Source organism: Micrasema longulum, unplaced genomic scaffold (genome assembly GCF_059751315.1).
Source record: "Micrasema longulum isolate JH-2025_06_02 unplaced genomic scaffold, ASM5975131v1 h1tg000133l, whole genome shotgun sequence".
NCBI lineage: Eukaryota > Metazoa > Arthropoda > Insecta > Trichoptera > Brachycentridae > Micrasema > Micrasema longulum.
The window spans coordinates 1,001,580-1,024,248 of NW_028277339.1; the positions used below are offsets into that span (position 1 = coordinate 1,001,580).

At 32.3% G+C, this 22,669-nt stretch overlaps 1 protein-coding gene across 1 annotated transcript; it reads right to left on the reverse strand.

The window, feature by feature from the left end:
* Positions 1–12,977: 12,977 nt before the first annotated feature.
* On the reverse strand, positions 12,978–13,763 carry LOC148284280 (uncharacterized). The gene has a single exon (XM_088241992.1). It carries the CDS (start codon positions 13,502–13,504, stop codon positions 13,232–13,234), a length of 273 nt encoding a protein of 90 aa, XP_088098118.1. The 5' UTR covers positions 13,505–13,763; the 3' UTR covers positions 12,978–13,231.
* Positions 13,764–22,669: the final 8,906 nt, after the last annotated feature.

Consider the following 22,669-nt stretch of genomic DNA (forward strand, 5'->3'; position numbering starts at 1 on the left):
AAACGACGAAAAGTAGCTTCCTTATTCCTTGTTTTGCTATAGTGTTATGATGACACGAATTGAGCTAACTTGTCTATCTAAAGCTAGGGTTTCCTAGGACAGCGGTGCCCGTGTCTTAACGGCCGCGGTGAACGGTGATGCGGTGGACAGCCGTCGTAACGGTGACTAGACAGTGGTTTTATTTTTCAACGGAGTTATCAATACCATTTTCCCAAAAAACCACTTTCTAGTCACCGTTTCGACGACTGTCCACCGCACCACCATTCACTACGGCCGTTAAGATACGGGCACCGCTGTCCTAGATTTTTTATGAATACCTAGACTACAAAACAACATTTAATGTAAAGCATGGAAAGACCTCGGTGACTGTCAAAAGTCTCGATGAACTTTTTTTTTAAATATTATTTTATTGTAAGTATAATTATTTTAATGTATATATTTATAAAGATTTTTAAAAAATGTTTTAGTTGTTTAAAATGTTTAAATAATGATCTTTTCAGATATGTAGGTAGGGTGGGGTGGTGCATACGCCAATATATTAAACCCTCTTAAAATAGTACAAAGATTAATTATTAAAGTAATTCTAAAGAAACCCTCAACATTCAATACGGAAAGTCTATTTAAAATATTAAAGGTTCTTACAGTAGACACTCTTTATAAAATAAATTATATTATACAAATATATAAAAAAGAAAAGAATTTGAAATGAATAAGTCACTCAGCTACCAGCATAATATTAAAATTCCTTAATTCTACACAAGTCATGATCAAAATAGCTTTGTCTTCAAAGGTGTAAAAAAATATAATAATTTTCCCAGTGAACTAAAAACTATTAAAAATAATATATCAATAAATAAATTTAAAGTAAATCTAAAGAAATTTTTGAAAAAAAAACACGTGTAAAAACTACATTAAATTTTAATTAGTATGAATATATTGTTGTTTTGTGTTTTTTTTTAAAAATATATTCTATGTTTTTATTTTTTTCTCATGTACTCGTATTTAAAATTATATAAACTCTTATAATAAACAATAAACAATAAACAACTACAACAGTGTAAGTCACTCTCCAAGCACAAGAGTTAGTCTCTTTTTTGAAGTCACAGTGATAACATTCACTAGGTGTGTAAAAGTAGATATGTATTGAATTAAAAAGAAAAAAGGAACCGCTTATTATTATTTATTTTTTTAATAAATATATAATAGTTTATATCTATTTCTCCAAAGTTACATAAAAAAATAACTTTTAAAGTGATGAAGTGAACAGATTTAAAATCGTATTCGTAAAAAAAAAAACAATTTGTGGCATTAAAAAAAAAACGTATTATATTTATTTCATTTAAAATTCGAACATTATTTTATAGTTGACCCTTAAACTATTTAAAAAATACATTGAAATGTGTCAGTAGCAACATTGGTAAGAACCACTTATGATATGCCGTGTTTCTACCATTTTCCATACTGCGCCGTGATTATCCGCCAAGGTTCTGTTTTTTGTTTGCCCGGTTTGTCGAGGCCTTATTGTATATCCTTTTAATTAAATTTGTCCCAATATTATTTTTACGACATCAATTAATACGCTGTTTCTGGAAGACATAAAATAAAACTTTTAAGTATTGAAATCGTGGTGAAAAAGCGAACATAAATATGCAGGTTCCATCGAGAAAACTTATTACGAATAAGCTATAAATGCACGCAAACTCGTAAAAAATATGTAGCCATTTATGGTTGCACTGTGAATTTCTCAATAAACGTCTGCGTAAACAGAGATATTATGGTTTAAACGGTTAGTATGTTTTAGTCACAAAACTTAATAATTACTATCTCTGTGTCCAGGCGGATAAAGAATACAGTGTGTGAAATAGAACCAGAACCCTGGACGAGAGTTTCCGATTCAATGGCTCCTCTCAGGTATAAGTCCTGAATAAGGAAATCGAGTGGAAAAAAGTTCACCTCGTTGAGGAAGTTTGGATTTTTTTTAATCGTATTTATTATCAGCGCAATGATTTTTTAAATTACTCAATGTGTGACATTTCCAGTTCTCATCCTTCTCAATGAGTTTTGCTGATTGGTCAACCGTAAACCGGAAATCTATCACAATTATCTTATCATTGGTTGATTTTCAAGAACTTGTGACATCGTTCAAAGTAGTTCGTTTATTTTTTTTTTCATACATCTTTAAGAAACGTCACTGTAAAATTTAATGTTCTACTTTTAACCGCGCGTAAGGATACATTTTTATATCCAATTTCCCGTAGGGCTGAGCTTCCTCAGGACGCGTTCGCCACCATTCTTAAGGTCCTGGGTTTAATTTTTGGCAGGGTTGTCGTGAAAATTTGATTTAATTGGTTACTTTGAACTGCAGACCTTATTATCACATTTATTCTTTCCGCATATTTTGAACTACTCGTATTTGTCAAAAAACCTTGGGTTTACTTTTAGGGTTTACTGCTATTGAACTTACTTTTGCTATTTAATGAACACTTTTAGCCATTTGTGCAAACTACTCTTATCCTTAAAGTGGCATATGGGACGTTGTTTGGAAGAAATAACATAGTCAAAAATAAACAGCTTGACATTCAATTTGAATTAGACTCAACGTATTGCTTTCAGCATAACAATTAAAGGATAACAGAAATCTTATTTAAATATTAATCTTCATGACAGCAAATGTACAACAAATTTGCAAATGTCCTTCCTAGCCGTTGCACCCGTTGGTGGATGGTATGAAATATTTAAGTTCACACATTGGTTCACTCTTATTTATTTAAAAACTTATACAAATATTTCTGATTATCGTAGGCAACTGAAATGGCTCAAAATTAGACAGCGGAGAGACTATCACTCCCTCTCACTTCTGTTCAATGTACTTCATTGTCCTAACGCTCCTATATACCTGCGTGAAAAATTTCAACGCTTATCAGTTCATGGTTTACCTCTTCGTTCTAATTCTCAAGGCACTATCTTAATACCCATCCACAATTCCTCTTTTTTCTCTAACTCATATAGTGTCAAAGATGTTACTACATTATCTCTATTTAAATCACGTCTGAAAAAACATTTCCTTTCTCTTCCTTAATCTCTCCTCCTTTCCTTTTTCCTCTTTCCTGTTTTTTCCTTTTTCCCGTGGAGTAATAGTTTTGATTTAAGGTAATTTATAAACAAATACGTTTATTTCTATTTTTATATACTTTTAGCTTTTTAATCTTTTTTTTCTATTGAATATATTCTGTAACTTGAATTATAAAAATAAAACTTTTATTTTATTGATTGGTTGGAAGAAATTGCCATATGGCAATAAGCCCGCCAATGTACAAATAACATTGTGTACAAAAAGTTAAATAAAAAATAAAAATTTAAATTTAAAAAATACAGTGTGCATATTTAAATGTGCATAAGGATGGGCATATTGCCTTAAGGAAATTTCTTTCTACCTACCCAAATCATTCAATTTTAGAAAATCAGTGGTATAAGAACATATTGTAGTCAGGTTATAATATTTCCATTATGAAACAAAATGTTGTATCTTTATATATGTAATTCTTCTGTACGTTTAATGTTACTGAACTCCTCCTAAACGGCTTAACCGATTTACGTGCGGTTTTCAGCGAAATGTAGATCTTTGCGCTGCGCGTGTTCGTAATTATTACAATTTTCAATCAAATATGTAAAAAAGAAGTTAGGAGCATTAATGTTTTATTCATCGATCTACCAGGGTTTATACACAAAGCCATATTAAACAAAAAAAAATGGTAGGATGCTGTTTTTTGTGTATAAAAAAGTTTATTTTTAAATATTTACAAATATAAATCTCAATCAGATTATATTATATGTAGTTGCCAACAAAAAACTATAAGCAAATTGGATTTTGAATGGAATTGTAAAAACCAACATGTTTTTCTTATATTGTGAATCAACGCTAACGAATAAAATGTTATTTTATGCACGTGGCGATTCGATGTATTCAGTAGATTCGTCACCAGATTTACAACTTATTTTCTTTGTTGTATACGCCTAAATAATATATACATACATAATCGTTTACATATTTGAAGGTGTTCAGAATAACAAATCCCAATAGGAATTATTCCTACATTTCATTGTGTATGTATATTCATTTAGATACTATTAATTGTTTAATTATTAACAAGTATGCCAAATGAAAATATTTACATGCATTCAATTATTATTGTGTTTGTCATTGACTCGCCAATCGAAAACAACGAATATGATCATATTGACCACCATTTGATTATTCATTTTTGTTTTTCCATCAAAGAAATTCATTATTTAACCCGAACCCAATGTTTTTTTATTACTTGTTAAATCTTCAGGCCTAGTCGGTAGGCAAGTTTATAAAGAACCCAAATAATGTACATTATATTGCACGATAAAATTGATTAACAGCATCAAGACGATTTATGGGTCAGAGTACTCTACCGGTATTTATTATTTATAGATACATTCTGTAATTAAACCGTTTATGTGCGAGGTATAAAATTCGCTACCAGCGTCGATTGAAACATAATGTCACTAATAATTATAGTAAGTGGTCTTATTTAAAAGGAAAATGTTATCTCAAGACCAATGTCGTTTATTTTTTCAAACTTTACATCATAACTAATCATTTAAATTATAAGCCATTAAAGTTTTGCGCTTTTACCTTTTACTTCACTTACATAAATTTAAGTATTATTTAAGTTTTTACCTTTATAGTAAAGAGATCCTCTGATAATGGAAATATATTATAAAAGTCGTGTATTTGGTTAAATACCCGGTGATTCATCTTGTGTATACATGTAAAAAACATAAATATATAGAGCCATAATCGACGGAACAACGTAAGCGACACTTTTGGCGAATCGCTATTTTTTAAGGAAAAATGTTCCTTATTGCCCCCTTCACAATTGCTAAAAACATAAGGATTATTATTTATTAAAAGAAAACAAAAAAAACAATAGTTACTAATAAACCAAAATTATTGGCCAATTATAGTTTTCTAAGAATTGAAGGAATATAGATATTCAAATAAGGGCAGAATGGTGAATGTTACACAGTGTGTAAAGTGGCCACTTAAACCAGCCATTGACAGGTCATAAGCCCTGTAGATGCCTAGACTTCTATATTACCTTCTCTGAAATGTTCTTCATCTCTGTTGTAATATGTTAATTTTCTATATATATATTCTATATATACTACACATCATTCCACTCGTAAAAAATATAAAATATGTGGCTTTTAGCGTTCAAACTTATTGACATATTTTTTTTAAGCTAAGCAAAACAACGTAACCGACAACAGTGTAGCGTTACCGCCACTATCTTCAAAGCGAAAGGTATTTAAACAATTTGGCTGTCATTTTAGTATTGGCAGTAACCAACCATTATAAATCCCACTCACCGAATTATTACAATATGTATTTATGGAACAAAAACATTAAAAACCTTCTCCTGCACAATTCACTATTTGTCGCTTAGGTTGTTCTGCCGATTATGGCTCGATGTCGTGTACATGGTTGACATATTTACACTATTCGCCATAAGATTTTTGAATAAAACTAAGCATTATTGTTCATTTACAATCAATTTAGAAATATTCCATTCTAATACCAAAATATTATAACCGCAAAAGTCATGGTTTTTATGGTTTAGCCATATTTTTTGGTGAATTGTAGAATAAAGACGTACATTTTTTTCCGGCGTATGATGGTTTATTTATTTATTTATTTTACAGAAACAAACAGTCGACAATGATATAATAACACAAAAAAGATACGGTTTAAGGACAGACCAGCAAAATTTCTAAATATAAATCATACATATTAAATTGTAGTACAACAAAAGGGTGTGTTTATGTGTATTTGTATGTGAGTAAGTGTATAGGTGTGTTTGTGTGTATGTGGGAGTAAGTGTTCAGGTGTATGTAAGTGTGAGCATCATTAAATAGCAAGTGGGATCGTATCGCAGCCAGAAAGAATCAGTCCTATTTTTTTTTTTAAATAAATTAAGGGGCGTGTTAAATATTAATAGTTGAAAAAAAAGCATTACAGTTAGAGTAAGAACAATAGAGGAAAGATTGTTGTGCATAGTTAGTGCTAGAAACTGGCAGATGGAATAAATACTTATTTCTTGTCACGCGAAAGGGGGGACATTAAGATTAATTTTGGAGAGTAGGTTAAAATAGTCTACTTTATTATTTCATAATGTATATAAATAGCATAATTTAGATTTAGTACGTTTATTTTCACGGGTAAAAAATCCATTTTGTTTAGCAGATTGGCTGTAAGTGCAAAGCGTTTTATTGTTTTTATAATCTAGGTATTTTAAAAATTTTCGTTGAACATTTTCAATCTTTTCTATGTTTGTTATGTATTGTGGGCTCCACACAACGGAAGCAAACTCCAAGTTACAGCGTACAAAAGTGTTGTATAAAGTTTTCAATGTGTTTGGTTTTTAAAGGGTTTGGAAATTCTTAAAATGAAGCCCAGCATTTGGTAAGCTTTTTCAACAATAGAATTTATGTGAGACGCAAACAGCAATCTACTTAAAAAAATAACATAACAATAAGTCTCACTACACCGTGATATTGAATTATCTTTGATCGTATAATTGTGCGTATTTTTTTTTTACTCTTAGTAAATGTCAATTGATTTTTATTACAGTAATCAAATAGACGATCAAGATCTTCTTGGGTATTTACACAGTGCGATATATCGTGGACATTAGCAAAGATTTCTGCATCATCAACGAAAAGTAGAAATTGGAAAATTTAAAGCACTGATTTATATCATTAAAATAGAGAGAAAATAAAATGGGGCCTAAATAGGAACCCTGCGGAACACCAGAGCTGTAGTATTTGAACTGACTATCAGGATGTAGAAGGCGGAAAGGATGGAGGCGTTTGGCATAAAGAGTTAAATATCTTTAAAAAGCCTGCTTATTCAAATATCGTAAACATAATAATTTATGAATTATAAAAGGCATCAAATGATGTATATGTGTATGCTTCTCTAAAAAGAAAATGTTGGAAAAGCGGTATAATAATTTTCAAATTTCAATTGATTTTTTGAAGATTCTAAGTAATAAATGAAGTTATTTTTTTTTATTTATTTATTCACACTCTTTATCAAAATACAATTCCATGTTCACTTTGCCCAGCTAACAAGAGTACATACCCCGTTTCAAGCTAGGCAATTACATTCTAATATATTATAATAGTTAACAAATGAATATAGAGCACAGACAAACAAAATATAAACTTATTCGGATACACATTTTGATTCATATACATACAGACATACACATATATACACACATATATATAAATATACACATATATACACATGTACATACACACACACGTACATACACTCATGCGCATACACATACATACATTCATAACAACATAGACAATTTATTTATGCGAAACTTCATGGTTGTCATCTATAAATATATTTTTTTAAATTATTCCGTATTTTTTATATTTTATTTTTGACATTTTATTTTTAACAGATATGTAATAGATATGTAATACAATTTAGCTATCTAAATTATTGAGCAAAATCTGCTCTCTGAATCATTGCTTTTTCGTTCGGTCAATTGTGATTGTATGGTAACAATGTACATATTATTTATAGGTATATTAATATTTCGCAGTTTTCGCTGTTTGCAGTTAGAATTATTAATTTCCTATGCTAAATACCAAATACACATTCCTGCTAGTAAATTACAGTCACGTTCTAAAGTATATAATATTCCGTTCTATCTTTACCGCAGCACTAAAATAATGTTCAGAATGTAAAGATATTTTGCGAGCGCATTAACTCACGTTTCCTCTGCATTGTCAGAAATAATTTCAATTTTACACTTTCTAACGACAGCTTCTTAACAAATTGCACTACGTTGTTATAAAATACCTCCTTTTCGATGGTTAAAAATAGATCTTCAAATACGTAAACATTTAAAGTAATTAAAAAATTGGGTGAGTAAAAGTTACCTGAAAGTATTCGAGTATTACAAAATATTTATTGTGTTAGCTTGAATTTAACTGACATGGGAATTTTCTTACCAAACAAATGCATAACCCTCGTAACAAACAAGGTTTGTGAAATTTTTGGACTTACCGTGCGAAATAAACAATTGTACAATCAGTTTGTTTTACGGTGATTTGCGCTCTCGAATATCGTTATTATTATACCCAAATTAATCAACATTTATCGAATTTTCTGTACGAATAAGTGTATATTCATGTAAAAAATTGTTAATAACCTAATTGATAGCCCAGAAATTGTTAGAGGCATTTCATATCAAGTCCATCTGTCAATCTGTACTCTTCGACATTCCTAACTCAATGACTAACTATTTGAAAAATAGCACTCTTCGAAGAATACAGATTACCCATAATGACAGTTTTAGTGACATCGACAATTACATTGTAAATACCATATTTTTATCAGATCTGTTAAAGACCTTTTAAATTTATCTCCTGCTTGACTTTTAACTTTTAATTTGACTTTTAATTTTATCTTTTAATTTTAACTTTTGATTTCAACTCTTAATTTATACTTATTCATATGCATCTAATAAATTATTGTTGGTTGTGAATTTTTACAAAGAAATTTAAATGTTCATGGAAGCAGAGAGAGAGGGAGGAAAGTAGAGTTGGAGCTATACAATGTCTTCTCCTTTTGTGTACTTTTTATTTAATATTCATATTTTTACTTTTTTAGAATTTAATTATTTTCCCCTCTCTTCCTGCATTCATAATAAATTTGTGTGAAATCTGTAATTGGTCTCACTTTTTTTAATTGTTCTTTTGTACCTTGTTTTATATAAAGACTGTATGATTTCCTTAATAAATAAATAAATAAAAATTGTCTTTCTTATCTTCCGTCGGTAATCTGTAATCAAACACGTTTTAAATATAAAAAGCGTAAAAATATATGCGTACATTTTCCTACAGAAAGCTCGAATTTACTTTGTAGACTGAAAATAACACTGTTAACTTTCCATTGTAATCGCCCGCCTGACAACTTTCATCTACAAGATAAAGCTGTGACGTAGCAATACCCTGTTCAACATTAAGTTTCGATGGGGTGTTCGAGAGAAACGGAGGAACTGAAAAAAAATCCGCAATAATACCAATTGAAACCCTTCAAATACATATATTTTTTGCTGATTATACGATTAAAAATAGGATAGATTTTTTTAATTTTTTTTGCAGTCGGTAATATTTGAGGCTAAGAAGTTCAAGGCTATGGGAAATTAAATAAAAATATATATTTCTTTATTATCATCATCATTCGCTTTCCGCACCTACTGGTGCATAGAGCACTGCATTGGTACACCAATTGCAGCGTATCTTTTTTATTTTTTTTACATGAAGATAAGATAATCAGTTTTACGCTCAGGTACCTGTCCAGGGACTATCAAATATTCTAGTAAAAAAACACCCTTTTAAATAAATATTCCATAACAACCATGACGGGAATCAAACCGGAGACCCCTTGCATGGTAAGCAAACGCGCTGACCATTACACCACGGGGCCGACCGGCCGCCGATGTTTTCTCACACGCGGAAAAAAATAGAGCATTTAGTTCTACGGCGACGTTTTTCTAAAATGTATCTACTTCAAATAACGTCACAAGTTCTTCTTCATCAACCAATGATAGAGTGTTTTGATTGAGCTCCGAGTGTCAGGAAGCCAAACCACCAATCGGGACTACTCACCGAAGAGAACTAGGAACGTCTCGCGCGGAGTAATATTTTTTTTTTATCAAAACGTTCACAAATCGTACTAACGATTTTTTTACATAATTTGATAATCTATCAACAAATATAAATAGTAAAAAAACCACTGGACTTCGTCATTACAAGTGTTTTATAATGCCATTTTATACATTATCAAGTATTCGATGTTCGTATACTATAAATATTATGTATTTCTAATAAAAGTAATGTATTTTCTATTCGGTTTAGTTAAATACTTGTTTATATTGGAAGCTAAACGTTGCCATTTCCGTAAATGATACTAAACTTGTTAGTTAAGTAAATCCACCAGATTGATCGGTTAGTGGGTCATGTTTATCCATAGATACATTACTAGTTTTTAATAGACGTATTTCAACATAGTTAATAATACATAAGTATAAAAATAATGTTTCTAACTAAAATTTATTTCACAATGCGTCATTTATACAGGTGTTCGTTAAACCCTGCCACATCTGAAACCACGATGATCAGTATGAGCCAGAAGACATATTGGCACATTAAAATAAATTTTTAGAACGAACAAAATATACAAAATAAAATATTGAAAAAAACAAATGGTTGCTTACTTATGCAAGGGAGAAGCGAGGGGAGGGGAGGGGGAAGTCTGATACACCGTCGACCACATGGCCATGCCCCCCTCCCTTCAAGCAACCATTTGTTTTTTTAATATATATTTTTTTTTAATTCTGCGTTTTAAATATTTTTTAAATATGCCAATATGTCTTCTTTCCAATACTGAACATAGTAGTTTCAGATGTGACAGGGTTTAAATAACACTCTGTATAGATATTTATTTTTTAAGAGGTTACAACATATTTTATGACTAGACACACAAACCACATTTTGTATAGTTATGAAAAATTTTACGTTATTTGTATACAAATTTAAATATTGCCTTTTTAAATTCTATTTTTTTTTTAATTTGTTGCAGCAGTGACGGAAAACATTTTTGAAAAGGGATAATGGAAGTATAGGCATTTACAAGGCATATGACCTGTCATTGGCTGGTTTGAGTGGCCACTTCACACACTGTGTAACATTCACCATTCTGCCCATGTTTGCAACAAATTTAAATATGAATAACTTCCTAGGGAGGAATCCAGCCAGTCTGCAAGCATTTAGACATACTCAAAACATTGTTAAATTAACTTACTGAAAAAGGGAGAAATATAAAAATTTAAAATTGTTTTCAGGCGTTGCCCAGTAGGTGAATTGGTTCAGCCGGATGAATCTCACCCACATGATAAAGGTTTCAGCTCCTTTACTTCACAAAAGTCAACAGATGGAAGAGTTGAGGAAATGTGGATATTAAAACATGGGCAGAATGGTGAATGCTTTTTTTTATTCTTATTTCATATCGCCAGTATTAGTAAAATAAAACATTATTTTCTGTTTCCAGGTGTATAAAAAATACAGTTATGCGTCTGTAATAGAACCAGAACCTTGGACGGGTGTTTTTGACTCGATGGCTGCTCTCAGACAGAAATCTTAAATAAGGAAATCGAGTAAAGATAAGTCCGCCTCGTTGTATAGTAGTTGTAGTATTCTTGAGGTTCTGGGTTCGATTTTTGCCAAAGTGGACATAAAATATTTATTAAAAAGGCTGTTCTTGAAATGGCACCTGAAGCGTAAGACTGATAACCTTACCTTTGAAAAAATAAGATGATCGGAACACGCTGCATTTGGTTTACCAATGCGGTGCCCTATGCACCACTGGGTGCGGAAAGTGGAATTATGAAACCATTCGCTTTTATTATCAAGCCGACATTCAATTTAAATGGTCTTTTGTCGGCCTCGTGATGTAGTCAGCGCGTTTGCCTAGCATGCGAGAGGTCTCGGGTTCGATTCCCGACATGGTTGGAATGAAATATTCTGAATTACTTGATAAGTTAGAACGATTGCAGAATGTTTGCATACGTTATATCTTCGCAAATTCGACCACATATATTCTGGCTGCGACACGATCCCACTTGCTATTGAATGATGCGCACACTTACACACACCTGAACACTTAATCCCACACAAATACACACAAACACACTTCTACGCTTACTCTCATACAAATACACATAAACACACCCTTTGGTTGTCCCACAATTTAATATGTAAAAAAAATATTTAGAAACGTCGCTGGTCTGTCTTTAAACCGTATTTTTTTAATGTCATTATATCATTGTCGACTATTTGTTTCTGTAAAATAAATAACCAAATATCGCACGCAACTACACTGGCTCAGTATCAGGCATAGAAGAAACATTCACATTCTATCACTTCTTCACAATATCTCACTTCGCATGTTTATCTGAGAGAGCTCTTCCAACCTCTATCACAACACGGACTACCTCTTCGTTCTAGCAACGAGAGAACCCTTTTAATACCCTTTCGTCGCTCTAATTTTCTTGCCTCCTCTTTCACAGTAGTAGCTGCTCGATTGTGGAATAATCTACCCACTAATGTTAGAGACGCCCCTTCTTTGTTTACATTTAAGTCAATATTGAAATGTCACTATCTGAATATTTAAGTTGTTCCTTTATCCTTCTTCTTTCCTTCCCATCCCCTCTCATCTCTTCGTAGTATAGTGTTATTTTTTTATTTTGTTAATCTTTGTTTTAAATTTTATATAAAATGTTAAGATTCAATACATGAATTCATGAACATTGAACATGAACATGATTAATATACAATACACAGGCCATGCATGTGTGGGATTTTTTTGTTTACTATTTTTACTATTAATTGTATTTCATTGCTATGTTTTTATCCTTTATTTTTTTAATACTCTGTTTTACCTCTTATGTATATTGTAAAAAAAAAAAAATTTTTTTCATAAAATATATCCATTTACATGCAATTTCTCAAACTGAACTGTTTCGGTAGGTAGGAAGAAATTGCCTTAAGGCAATATGCCCGCCCTAATATGTATTTAAATTGTATATTGAGTGTAAAATAAATAAATATTTATTGAAACGGGTGTTTGTACACCGGAATATTCTTAGTCCCTGGATTATAAGACTGATCATCTTACCTTCATGGAACAAAAAATGATCAGGATACGCTGCGATTGGTGTACCAATGCAGTGCCCTATGCAAGATTAGGTGTGGAAAGGGAATGATGATGGTGAAATTTAATATCACATAACATTGTTCATCAAACATTTAGATAATGCCCTTTTAAGGCGAAACAACTCACGAAAATAAACCAGAACTAAAAATGTGTGTTTTTTAATTTAATCATTTAAGTTATCCACCAATTCGGTAAACAGAACACTTTTTAATTACATATTTGGCAACATTTTCTTATAATACTTAAAATAACACATTGCTACGCTTTAACCTAAATTATAAAGTATTTTATCTATTGGTAACTTAATCTACAGTTCACTTTTTGTTTACCACAGGAACATTTACTGCACATCATCCGATGCTCGTCGCACATGTCACGATAGTTTTTTTTATTTCTTTAGTACGGACAGATGGGTCCAGCGGGGTAGGGAGATTTACCGGGAAAAGCGTAAGGATTCGGATTGATAGTTCTGCATATTTCCTTGTACGACCTCCCTCCGGAGGCTCTCGGTCCCCCTGAGTGCCCTCCCCCCCGGTTCCTGTGCCTCTTCTCACCCCCGTACCCTCCGAACAGCACATCTAGAAGATTCGTCGGCTTGCTGCTGATGGAAACGACCGCGATACTCAAAAACAGGGCAACAAACAGCCAGACAAACCTGGAATGAGCCATTGTGGTCGATTAAAAACACTTCGCCGGAATCAGCGCTCTCGAGCTATTTATAAATGAAGTGATAATTGTTCGAAATCGCGGCTATTTTCCTTGGAGTTTATAGGTATAATATTACACAGTTCGCGCTCGAGTATCGTTCGGTGTCAAGTCGTGGAATTTTCACTGGGCAAATTCCCCAGCAACTGACCACTCCGATATCTTTGAGTAACAGGGTTCGCAGCAAAACTTGTTGTGCCTTTTTATAAGATTGGAGTGTCGGAGACTAGACTTGGCCGACGTGTTTGTGTGTGTGGGTGTGAATGTATCTGTGTGTGTACAAGCAACGGCCGTGGCCCCACGGAACAGTATTATCACTCCCGGCCTTGATACTGCCCGGAGAAATTATTAATCATCGATAAACCTTCAATATGACGAAAACAAACACTCTGTGTTTTACGTTGCACTTTATTATGATGCACTTCTACTAGCAAGTTCCATGAGTTTCAGCAGTAAATCTCATTCTGTATCATCGCTTGCATGTAATGAATTATGCTGATTTAATTTAAAAAGAAGATACCATTTTTTTGTCTGCATTAAATATCTGTGGTTCACAATAAACTACGAAATGTTAGTCATATTTTTGTCAATTCAAAATTCTGGATATTTTAGTTTCAAATAGAATGTACGTAATATTTATTTTAATAGTAAAACAAACTAATAAAGACTTGATTGTCGTTGACACAACATTTACATTTCCCATATTAAAAATTCAAATTATTAATATTTAAAAATAACATTTTATGTAAAATGTTAAATGTTTCGTCTGTACTGTAATAATGAAATAAAATATTGTATATTTGATGTTTGAAGCACTTACTTTTTTAATATATTAAAATAAAATAAAATCACTTTGTTTTTATGTACCACTTATATTTTTTTTTATAATTTGACAAAAGTTTGAACCAATTTGACAACCACAAATTATTAAAAAATATATAAGTCGTACATAAAAACAAAGTGATTTTATTTTATTTTAATATATCAAAATATTGTATTTCATTTGCTAGTAAGTTTTGGTCACTTCATTACCTTTTATGTAAATAATATTGTTTATTAGCTTGGTAAAAAAAAAATTGACATACATGACTACTGATTGTTGTCATACTCACAAGTATTATATAATTTACCCAACGATAATTGGTTCGTTCGGTTATTTCGTCATCCCACGTGTTTGTGATTGGCCAAGTACAGTAGAGTCCCGCTAATCCGAACGTCTGGTTAATCCGAACATGCCCCGGAACGAAACAATTAGTTTTTTTTATGTGACCAAAATACGCATTTCTTAATAAATTAATGCTTAAAGGGGTGAAAATAAATTAATTAAAAAACAAATTAAATATTTATTGATAAAGTACACTTTTTTATTTAATACTTAGGTTTAACAGCACATTACGTACAGTACAATGTAACTAGCTAGCAAAACAATGTAAGATCTTAGGCTAAAACATTAGTTTAAAATTGTATTCTGTACTACATACATACTTCTTGTTACAAGACATAAACTCGGTGATTGTCTTTTGAAGCAGTGAAGAGAGTCTATTGGAGGACGCAAAGTTTTGCCACCGCCTCAGTAACATTACGGCAGATGTAGCAGTGGCCTCGAGGCCTGTTGCTCTAGGTATTGTAGTGCAAGGTCGAGCGCTGCTGCTCCGTCTGCGTGTGACACTAAACCTCCTTTATCATTTTCGGGCTTGTCACTTCCTACCTCCTCACACACCGTTGATTCTTCGGCTGCAATATCATCGTCGTCATCAGAGCTCTAACCGTCTGCTGCCATCCATCCGTTGACGTCTGCTGCGACTGCTTCTTCGCAACCAGGAATTATCTGCACTAGCTGCAGCAGATTTTCCCCATCATGTTCGGCTACATTGTCTTGTTGGCCATAGTTTTGTCCAAGATTTTCTTAACATGTGGACATTGTGCACTGTAACGTTCTCCCAAGAAGCGGCCCAGTAAACAACATCCTTAATGTTGGATATACGAAAACGTATATTTACTATACTATACGCCACTATTGTAACACAGGAGACACGTTCTTCCGCTTCCAACCGCGTTATCGCGGTTATTTCGGCTAATCCGAACAATCAGCTAATCCAAACAAGATCCGGTCCCAATTAGTTTGGATTATCGGGACTGTACTGTAATTGGCAGTGTTAATATTTTTTATTCCTCTGTGGGTAGGTTCCAGTGCATAAGTTGCATATTTTGGTTTATATGTGAAGCTATCCACCGAGGCTATATTTATGAGGCAGTGAAATAGGCTCTCATCCTCTTTCCTGCTCCCGCCTTCCTCGCTTAACGCCCGAAATAACAGTTGTGTTGGTACAGCAGTACCCATTTTTGCGGGTCCCTGCAGTAGAACCATAGCCCTCCTGGCTTAACTTTAATCTCCCAATAATAAATCTCGAAAGGGAAGCGGCATCTTTAATTACCGTCCACAGTTTCAGTAATATAAGAATGAACCTCTTATATTAAATTTCGCGTACGACTAAACTTCCTTATTAATTTATAAATTTTATTTACAGGAAATCAAAAGCATGATCTTACTTTTTGGCATATCACGTCTGGCCACTGTTGCGCTCCATCCCATCTGTTTAAATTTAAGATTTTATAGATCTAAATTACATTTTTTAGTATGTCCTTTAATGACTGGGAGGCAAAAATTGTTTGATATTTTGCTTGTGTTTTTTATAACCTTTCCAATTAATTTATCTCAAATTCTTTCGTGTACAAATTGCTTACTGATCAATTTTGTTTATATTTTTTTGTGTTCAAACTGTTCCTTGTTATGCTATGTAATATTTGTTTTATTATATTTAGTTTTGAAATAATAATACGTGGTTCAATTATTTCATTATTTTATACAAATTTCTCTTACATTTCTAGGTTTATATAAAACATTTTAACTTTGTTATTGCTCCCTTGCGTTTATTCTTTAATATTGTGAAAAATTGTCAGTAATATAAGATTATGCTTGTTATTATTTGTTGTATTTTTTCAAATTATTAAGTTTTATCCCATATTTATTTTACTGTAAGTATCTCTTTTCTGTTAAATAGGCGCATCAGGTTTTTAGAGGGTTTTTTTCTGATAGTGCCGATTTAAATTTATGTTGGAATTTTGTTAGTTTGGGTACATGTTTATTGTTTTTATTCTTTTTAATATTTATTTTTTAAATAATAATACAAGATTTTGTAAGAATATTGTTACAAATATTATTTTATGTTATTCTTGTGCATATATTTTTGTTGTCAATTGTTTGTGTCCATATTTTTATTCCTTTATTTTGTGTTGTTTTAATGATTATTATAATTTGTAAATCCATATAATTTGTATTCGGCGGATGTTATCATATTTTGGTAAAAGGCCTTAATAAAGGAGAAAAAAAAAAGCATACATTATTTTGTTGAACAAATGTTATATTAAAACATTAAATGCTGGAAATATACTTTCGAAGCATATTGAAACATAAATGAAATAAAGTTCAACGTGAATGTTATTCATTGCACTTAATACAAAATGGTTGAAAGCAAAATTCGAATGTGACAAACGTAACAGTTACGTAACAAAACTATGGAAAATCGCCATTATATTATTATGTTTATTTATCTTATCCACGAGAGCTATCCGTTCAATATAAAATACATTTATTATTTCGAAAACAATCAATAATAATAGTTTCCTAGAATTTTAACGAAAATATTATGTAAGTAATAAAGAAAACCACATCGAATGTTTTTGACGGAAGTTCGTCGCCCATAGTTGTAAAATGTATATGTACCTACAATGTACATATTATTATGTATTGTTGTTCGCAAAAAATATCAGTTTTTTTAAACTTATTAATAAAAATGTATTTAATACGCATATAAATAAAATGTCTGTGGTTTCTCACGAGTCAACCAAACGCCATTATTTTGTTTATCGCGAACTAGATAACAACATAAAATACCTCATAATTATAATTATAGTGGCATCATCGTCATCGTCATTTTCTTGGGTGAATAAATAAATAAATAATGCATGTTTAATAAATACTAATTTATATGAGATATTTACAGTTTCGTGAAATACCTGCAAAGATGTTGACACATTTAAATTACGGACGATTTAACCAAAAATAAGTACAAACATCGAATAGTTCAAGCGTGTTCTAGCAGGAAGTGAAATAATTCCATAAAATCTCACCCACATCAATAAAAGTTTAAGCTCTTTTACACTCAAACCAGCTAATTACTGGGCTTAGGAGCCCTGGAAATGCCTAGACAACTATATTTCCTTCTCAAAAACAGTTTTTCTCCCAGTTAAAGTATTGGTCAATATGAATAAAATAAGAATAAAGTCGTTGTTTAATTAATCACTAATTACTAAAATAAATCAATATACCAAGCAATATAACGAATGGGGTGCTAGAAATTCCATATTGGGAAAATCAACACTCATTTTTCATAGCCCCGAAACTGTTAGTTAGTTAAATGTTATTAAATATTTGTACATAACCACTTACCGACTTTTCTATGTCTACCGGTTTCGAGACGTACCCTCCATCCCCTCCTCTTTTTTTAAAGTATTTCTCAAACAACATTCATAATCTAATCAGTGCATATTTGTCCTAATCGGTGCATGTGCTTATTAAAATGCATGTCGTGTTTGTTTTACATTTTGGTGCAACAACTATGATAAAGGTGTATAGTGGAGTTTGCATGTTGGTTTAATTGGTATCCTGGCGAAGAGACGGGCACGTCTCGAAACCGGTGGACATAGAAAAGTCGGCAAGTGGTTATTTACAAACATTTAGTAACATTTATTCAAATGTTTGACCACAAAATTAATTCTTCAAATACTAAGAAGATTTAAATCGTTTATATTTTAATGCTCAGCTTACATATTCTTTTCATTTTTACTAACTTGTTTTTTTATGTATATACAGGCCATGCCTTTGTCACTTATCGTGTATTTTGTATTTGTAATATATTTATTGTAAAAGGACCAAGATAATAACGTGGACACCTGAAGAATTTAAAAATGGTAATATCCAATTAAGAATACTACTGTCTGAAGCTTACTTACGCGCTTGATCCAAATACATACATATATCTGAGAGCATTTGCATTTATTTACCCTTGTTATTTTAATCAAAAGGAATTGAACGTGCTCTGGAGTTCAGTGTCAAAAATATAAAGGCAAGGGCCATTATTGTATTATCTTCAAAAGTGGAGCAACATAATGGGCATTGAATGCATAATATTATGATGGGAGCCGTTTTGTATCTGGCGGATAGGAACGGTAAAAGTTTATTGATTTGTTCGATCAACAAACGTTGCTCTCATCAGCCCTTAAAGGGATGAAATTAAATTCATTTTAATTTGTTGCAGCAGAGAGAGAAAGCATTTTTGAAAAGGAAATATGGAAGTCTAGGCATTTATTACCTGTCATTGGCTCGGTTTTTTTGTTTATTTATTTATACATTTTATCATAAATACAATTGTATGTTCACTTTGCCCAGCTAACAAGGGTACATGCTCCGTTCCAAGCTAGGCAATTACATTTTAATACAAGATAATGGTTTACAAGTGAATATAGAAAGCACAGACTAATAAAATATAAACTTACTCGCATACACATTTTGATACATATGCATACACACATATACATACACCCACAATAATACACATATACATAAACACACATACATACATACATACATACACACACATGTACACACACACCCATGCGCATACACATACATAAATTCATAAAACATAGACAATTTATTTAATATAATGCGAAACTTCATGATTGCCATTTGTATATATATATTTTTTTAATTATGCTTTTTTTTAGATTTTATTTTTAACATCCAGTAAGCATCTCCAATCCGCGGCATGCATCAACCTTTCTGACTCCCTACGACCAATGTCATGAAAGAGCGAGGTCAACACCTTCCGCAACTTGACAACACTCCCACTATTCCACAATTCTGGCAAAGTTATGGACCTTCTTGCCAACGCAATAGTGATGTCTCGATGCCAGAACAGTGTTGACCCCTTCACTTAGTATCAGATTCCTATTGGAGTATTTTGTATTACGGTTGTGGTTGACGTTTAAGTGGCTTAAGTTGTTTAAGTGGCCACTTTACACACTATGTACAATTTACCGTTCTGCCCTTGTTTAAACATCCACATTTCCTTAACTCTTCCATCTGTTGACTTTTGTGAAGTAAAAGAGCTAAAACATTTATCACGTGGGCGAGATTTATTTGATCCTATGTAATTCTGTGATGATAATATACTAATGTCCCAACTCAACACAGGACTTTTAGTCCCATGGAGTTGGGACTTATGTTTCAAATAATGTGTGATAAACTAATAAATAATAAATAAATAAATGGTTTGAGCTTTTGTAAAAATCAAAAGATAGAAGAATTGAACCAATACTGATGTTAAAATGATCCAGATACCCTTGCAGTGTCCTATTCACCACTGATGATGACGATGATTTTACAGTGTGTAAAAATATAATGTAACCAACCAACGACATGTCAAACACCCTGTAAACCCCTAGACTTCGATCATTCTCTCCCATAAGAATTTCCTTTTTCCTCGAGATATACAGCTTGACCGTCAGCCACCAGCCCCGCATACCGCGTCTGGAGACAAATCCTCAAGACTCGAGAGTCTACTTCGCGGTGTTCAAATACAAAAAAATATAGTTTGTCGAGGTATAATATAATAACGCAAATAAATAAATATTTCATAATATTCAATAAAATACTATTTAGTCTTTATTCAATAAAATACTTATAAAAGTATTAAAACATATTCATCATCATCATTCCATGTCCGCTCCCTACTCCTAGTTGAAGCATATGGTATTCACGAAGAGCCTCCATGCACCTCTGTCGGCTGCCAACTCGTTTGAGTCCTCCCAAGTCAGGTTCTCGTCCCGAAGTTCTGACACAAACTGCCGACGAACTGTCAGTCGACGAACGTTTAGGACGTCGAGAACCTGATGCCTTGTAAATTAGGCAAGCGTGGTTAAGGCACTCAGGAAGCATCCGCAGTATATGGCCTAGCCAACCGTATCGGCTCCGCTTGACGACAGTTGTCACCGGAGTTTGCTGCGTCCGTTCTCTTATTACCTCATTCCTAAAAAAGTCAAACCACCGCACAACCAAGATTCTTCTGAGACACCTATTTCCAAAACTAAAAAAAATGCTATTTTGGGCCCTAATAGTAAGGTGCCACGATTCGCATCCGTAGAGAAGAATAGGTGTTATGCAGGCGTTATATAGGCGGCATTTGGTTTTCACTGAGTAAACATCCGATCTCCAGACAGCCTTCATACTGTTGAATGTGGCGCCTGCTACTCCTAACCACACTCCCAGTTATTTTTGAAAGCTGCCATTTTCTGTAACATATACTCCCAGGTATTTGAAACTCTCGGCCTTTTCGATGATTTGGTTTGACAAAGTCAGGTTCCTATATTTTAGAAAAATTGACATTTCTTTCATTGGCAGCATACTGATAAAATAAAATAGGGAAGAATTAATTAGTTAAGTAAACCTTGAGAAAGAAGCTTGTTTAGCTTTGAAACCGGTCGGTGGAAAAAAATTAAAAATTACTGATTAAAAACAAAGTTGATTTATTTTTTTTATTATTCAGTAATAGTTTGTTACATTCATTTAAATAAGATTTAAATAAAAGAGTACTATATATTGAACACATAAAATAACTAACATATCTACTTATATTTATTTTATTTTTGATGCTGATAAAGAAAAAAAACTCAATAAAACCAGATAAAAAGGTTTTTATATTTTAAAAAGTATAAAAACAGAGAAAAAAATACGATTAAACTTAAGAATTAACATGTACATTACGATTTTGAAACTTCAAAAAAAAATGTGTGTGCTAATAAATGCAACCAAACAAAATAAAAATTAATCAAAATTTTAAATACATGGGCTAAAAAGTTAAAACACATTTTTTTGGTTAAATTCTAGTATTATTATTTAATATAGTTGCCTTCAAGGGCGATATCGACGGAAAAATTCGTCTGTATTACGGTTGAATATCGCAAAACATCAACACGTTGCTTTTGATCGATTGTGAGCACGCGCGGCACCCACTTTGCACGCAGCTTTCGCACGTCCAAATATTCCGGCACGATATCTTCAACACGTTCCCTTGATATGTTTAGGGTCTCAGCTATCTCGATCAACTTCACTTTACGATCATTCAAAGTTATTTTGTGGACTTTTTTGATGTTTTCGTCAGTACGCCCGTAGCACACCTCCGCCTCCGCTGCGGAATACGAGTAGCGGAACCGCTGAATGAATTCCGCTGCGATCAAGTGTAGTTCGAGTGGCGGAACTGGGCGTCGGAACGTCACGCGAGTCAGTTGAGTTCAGGCAATCGGAGCGAAATGTCGTCGTTATCAGAGTCAGATAGGGAAGCAATATTATTGTGGACTTTGACTTTGAAAAGGCGTAAAACTCGTAGCATTTGGGTGCATGAGATTAATGAAAAAACGAAGAAATTAGGAGTTAACCGATTATGTAAAGAACTAGAGTCACATGAATGAGCCCAGAGAGTTTTGAAGATTTACATAATCTTGAAGCCACATATTACAAAACAAAATACAAGGTTTAGGGAAGCCAGCTCTAGCAGAGAAAGATTAGCCTTAACTTTGATGTAAGTAAATTAAATACGAACTTTTTCATTAAAACGTACAAGTACCTTTAAATGCCACCTGATTTTAATTTGTATTGTTAATAGAAGTAGATAATGGTAATAGTAGCGGTGGTATGATTCACTGATGTGTGCCACCATTTTGACGCTAGTGTGATCTTAATTAAGTAGAAATAAATCATTAAACATAATACCTGTACTTAATACATAATGTTATCTTATGAACAAATAAATAAATATATAAATACATGTAATACATTATTTTATTATTATAAAAAGACTACATACCATCCTCATTTAATTCCTTCAGGATTTCTCTCCATGCCTGCAATTTTTTCATATTATTTTTGTAGTCTGGATGATTTAATAAATAGATAATAGGTTTATTTCTAACCTCTTGAATTAATTTTTCTGTAAAATCGACGTTCATTAT

Bases quoted from the DNA above. Each gene is read 5' to 3' on its own strand.
- LOC148284280 (XM_088241992.1), bottom strand. From the start codon at position 13,504: ATGGCTCATTCCAGGTTTGTCTGGCTGTTTGTTGCCCTGTTTTTGAGT.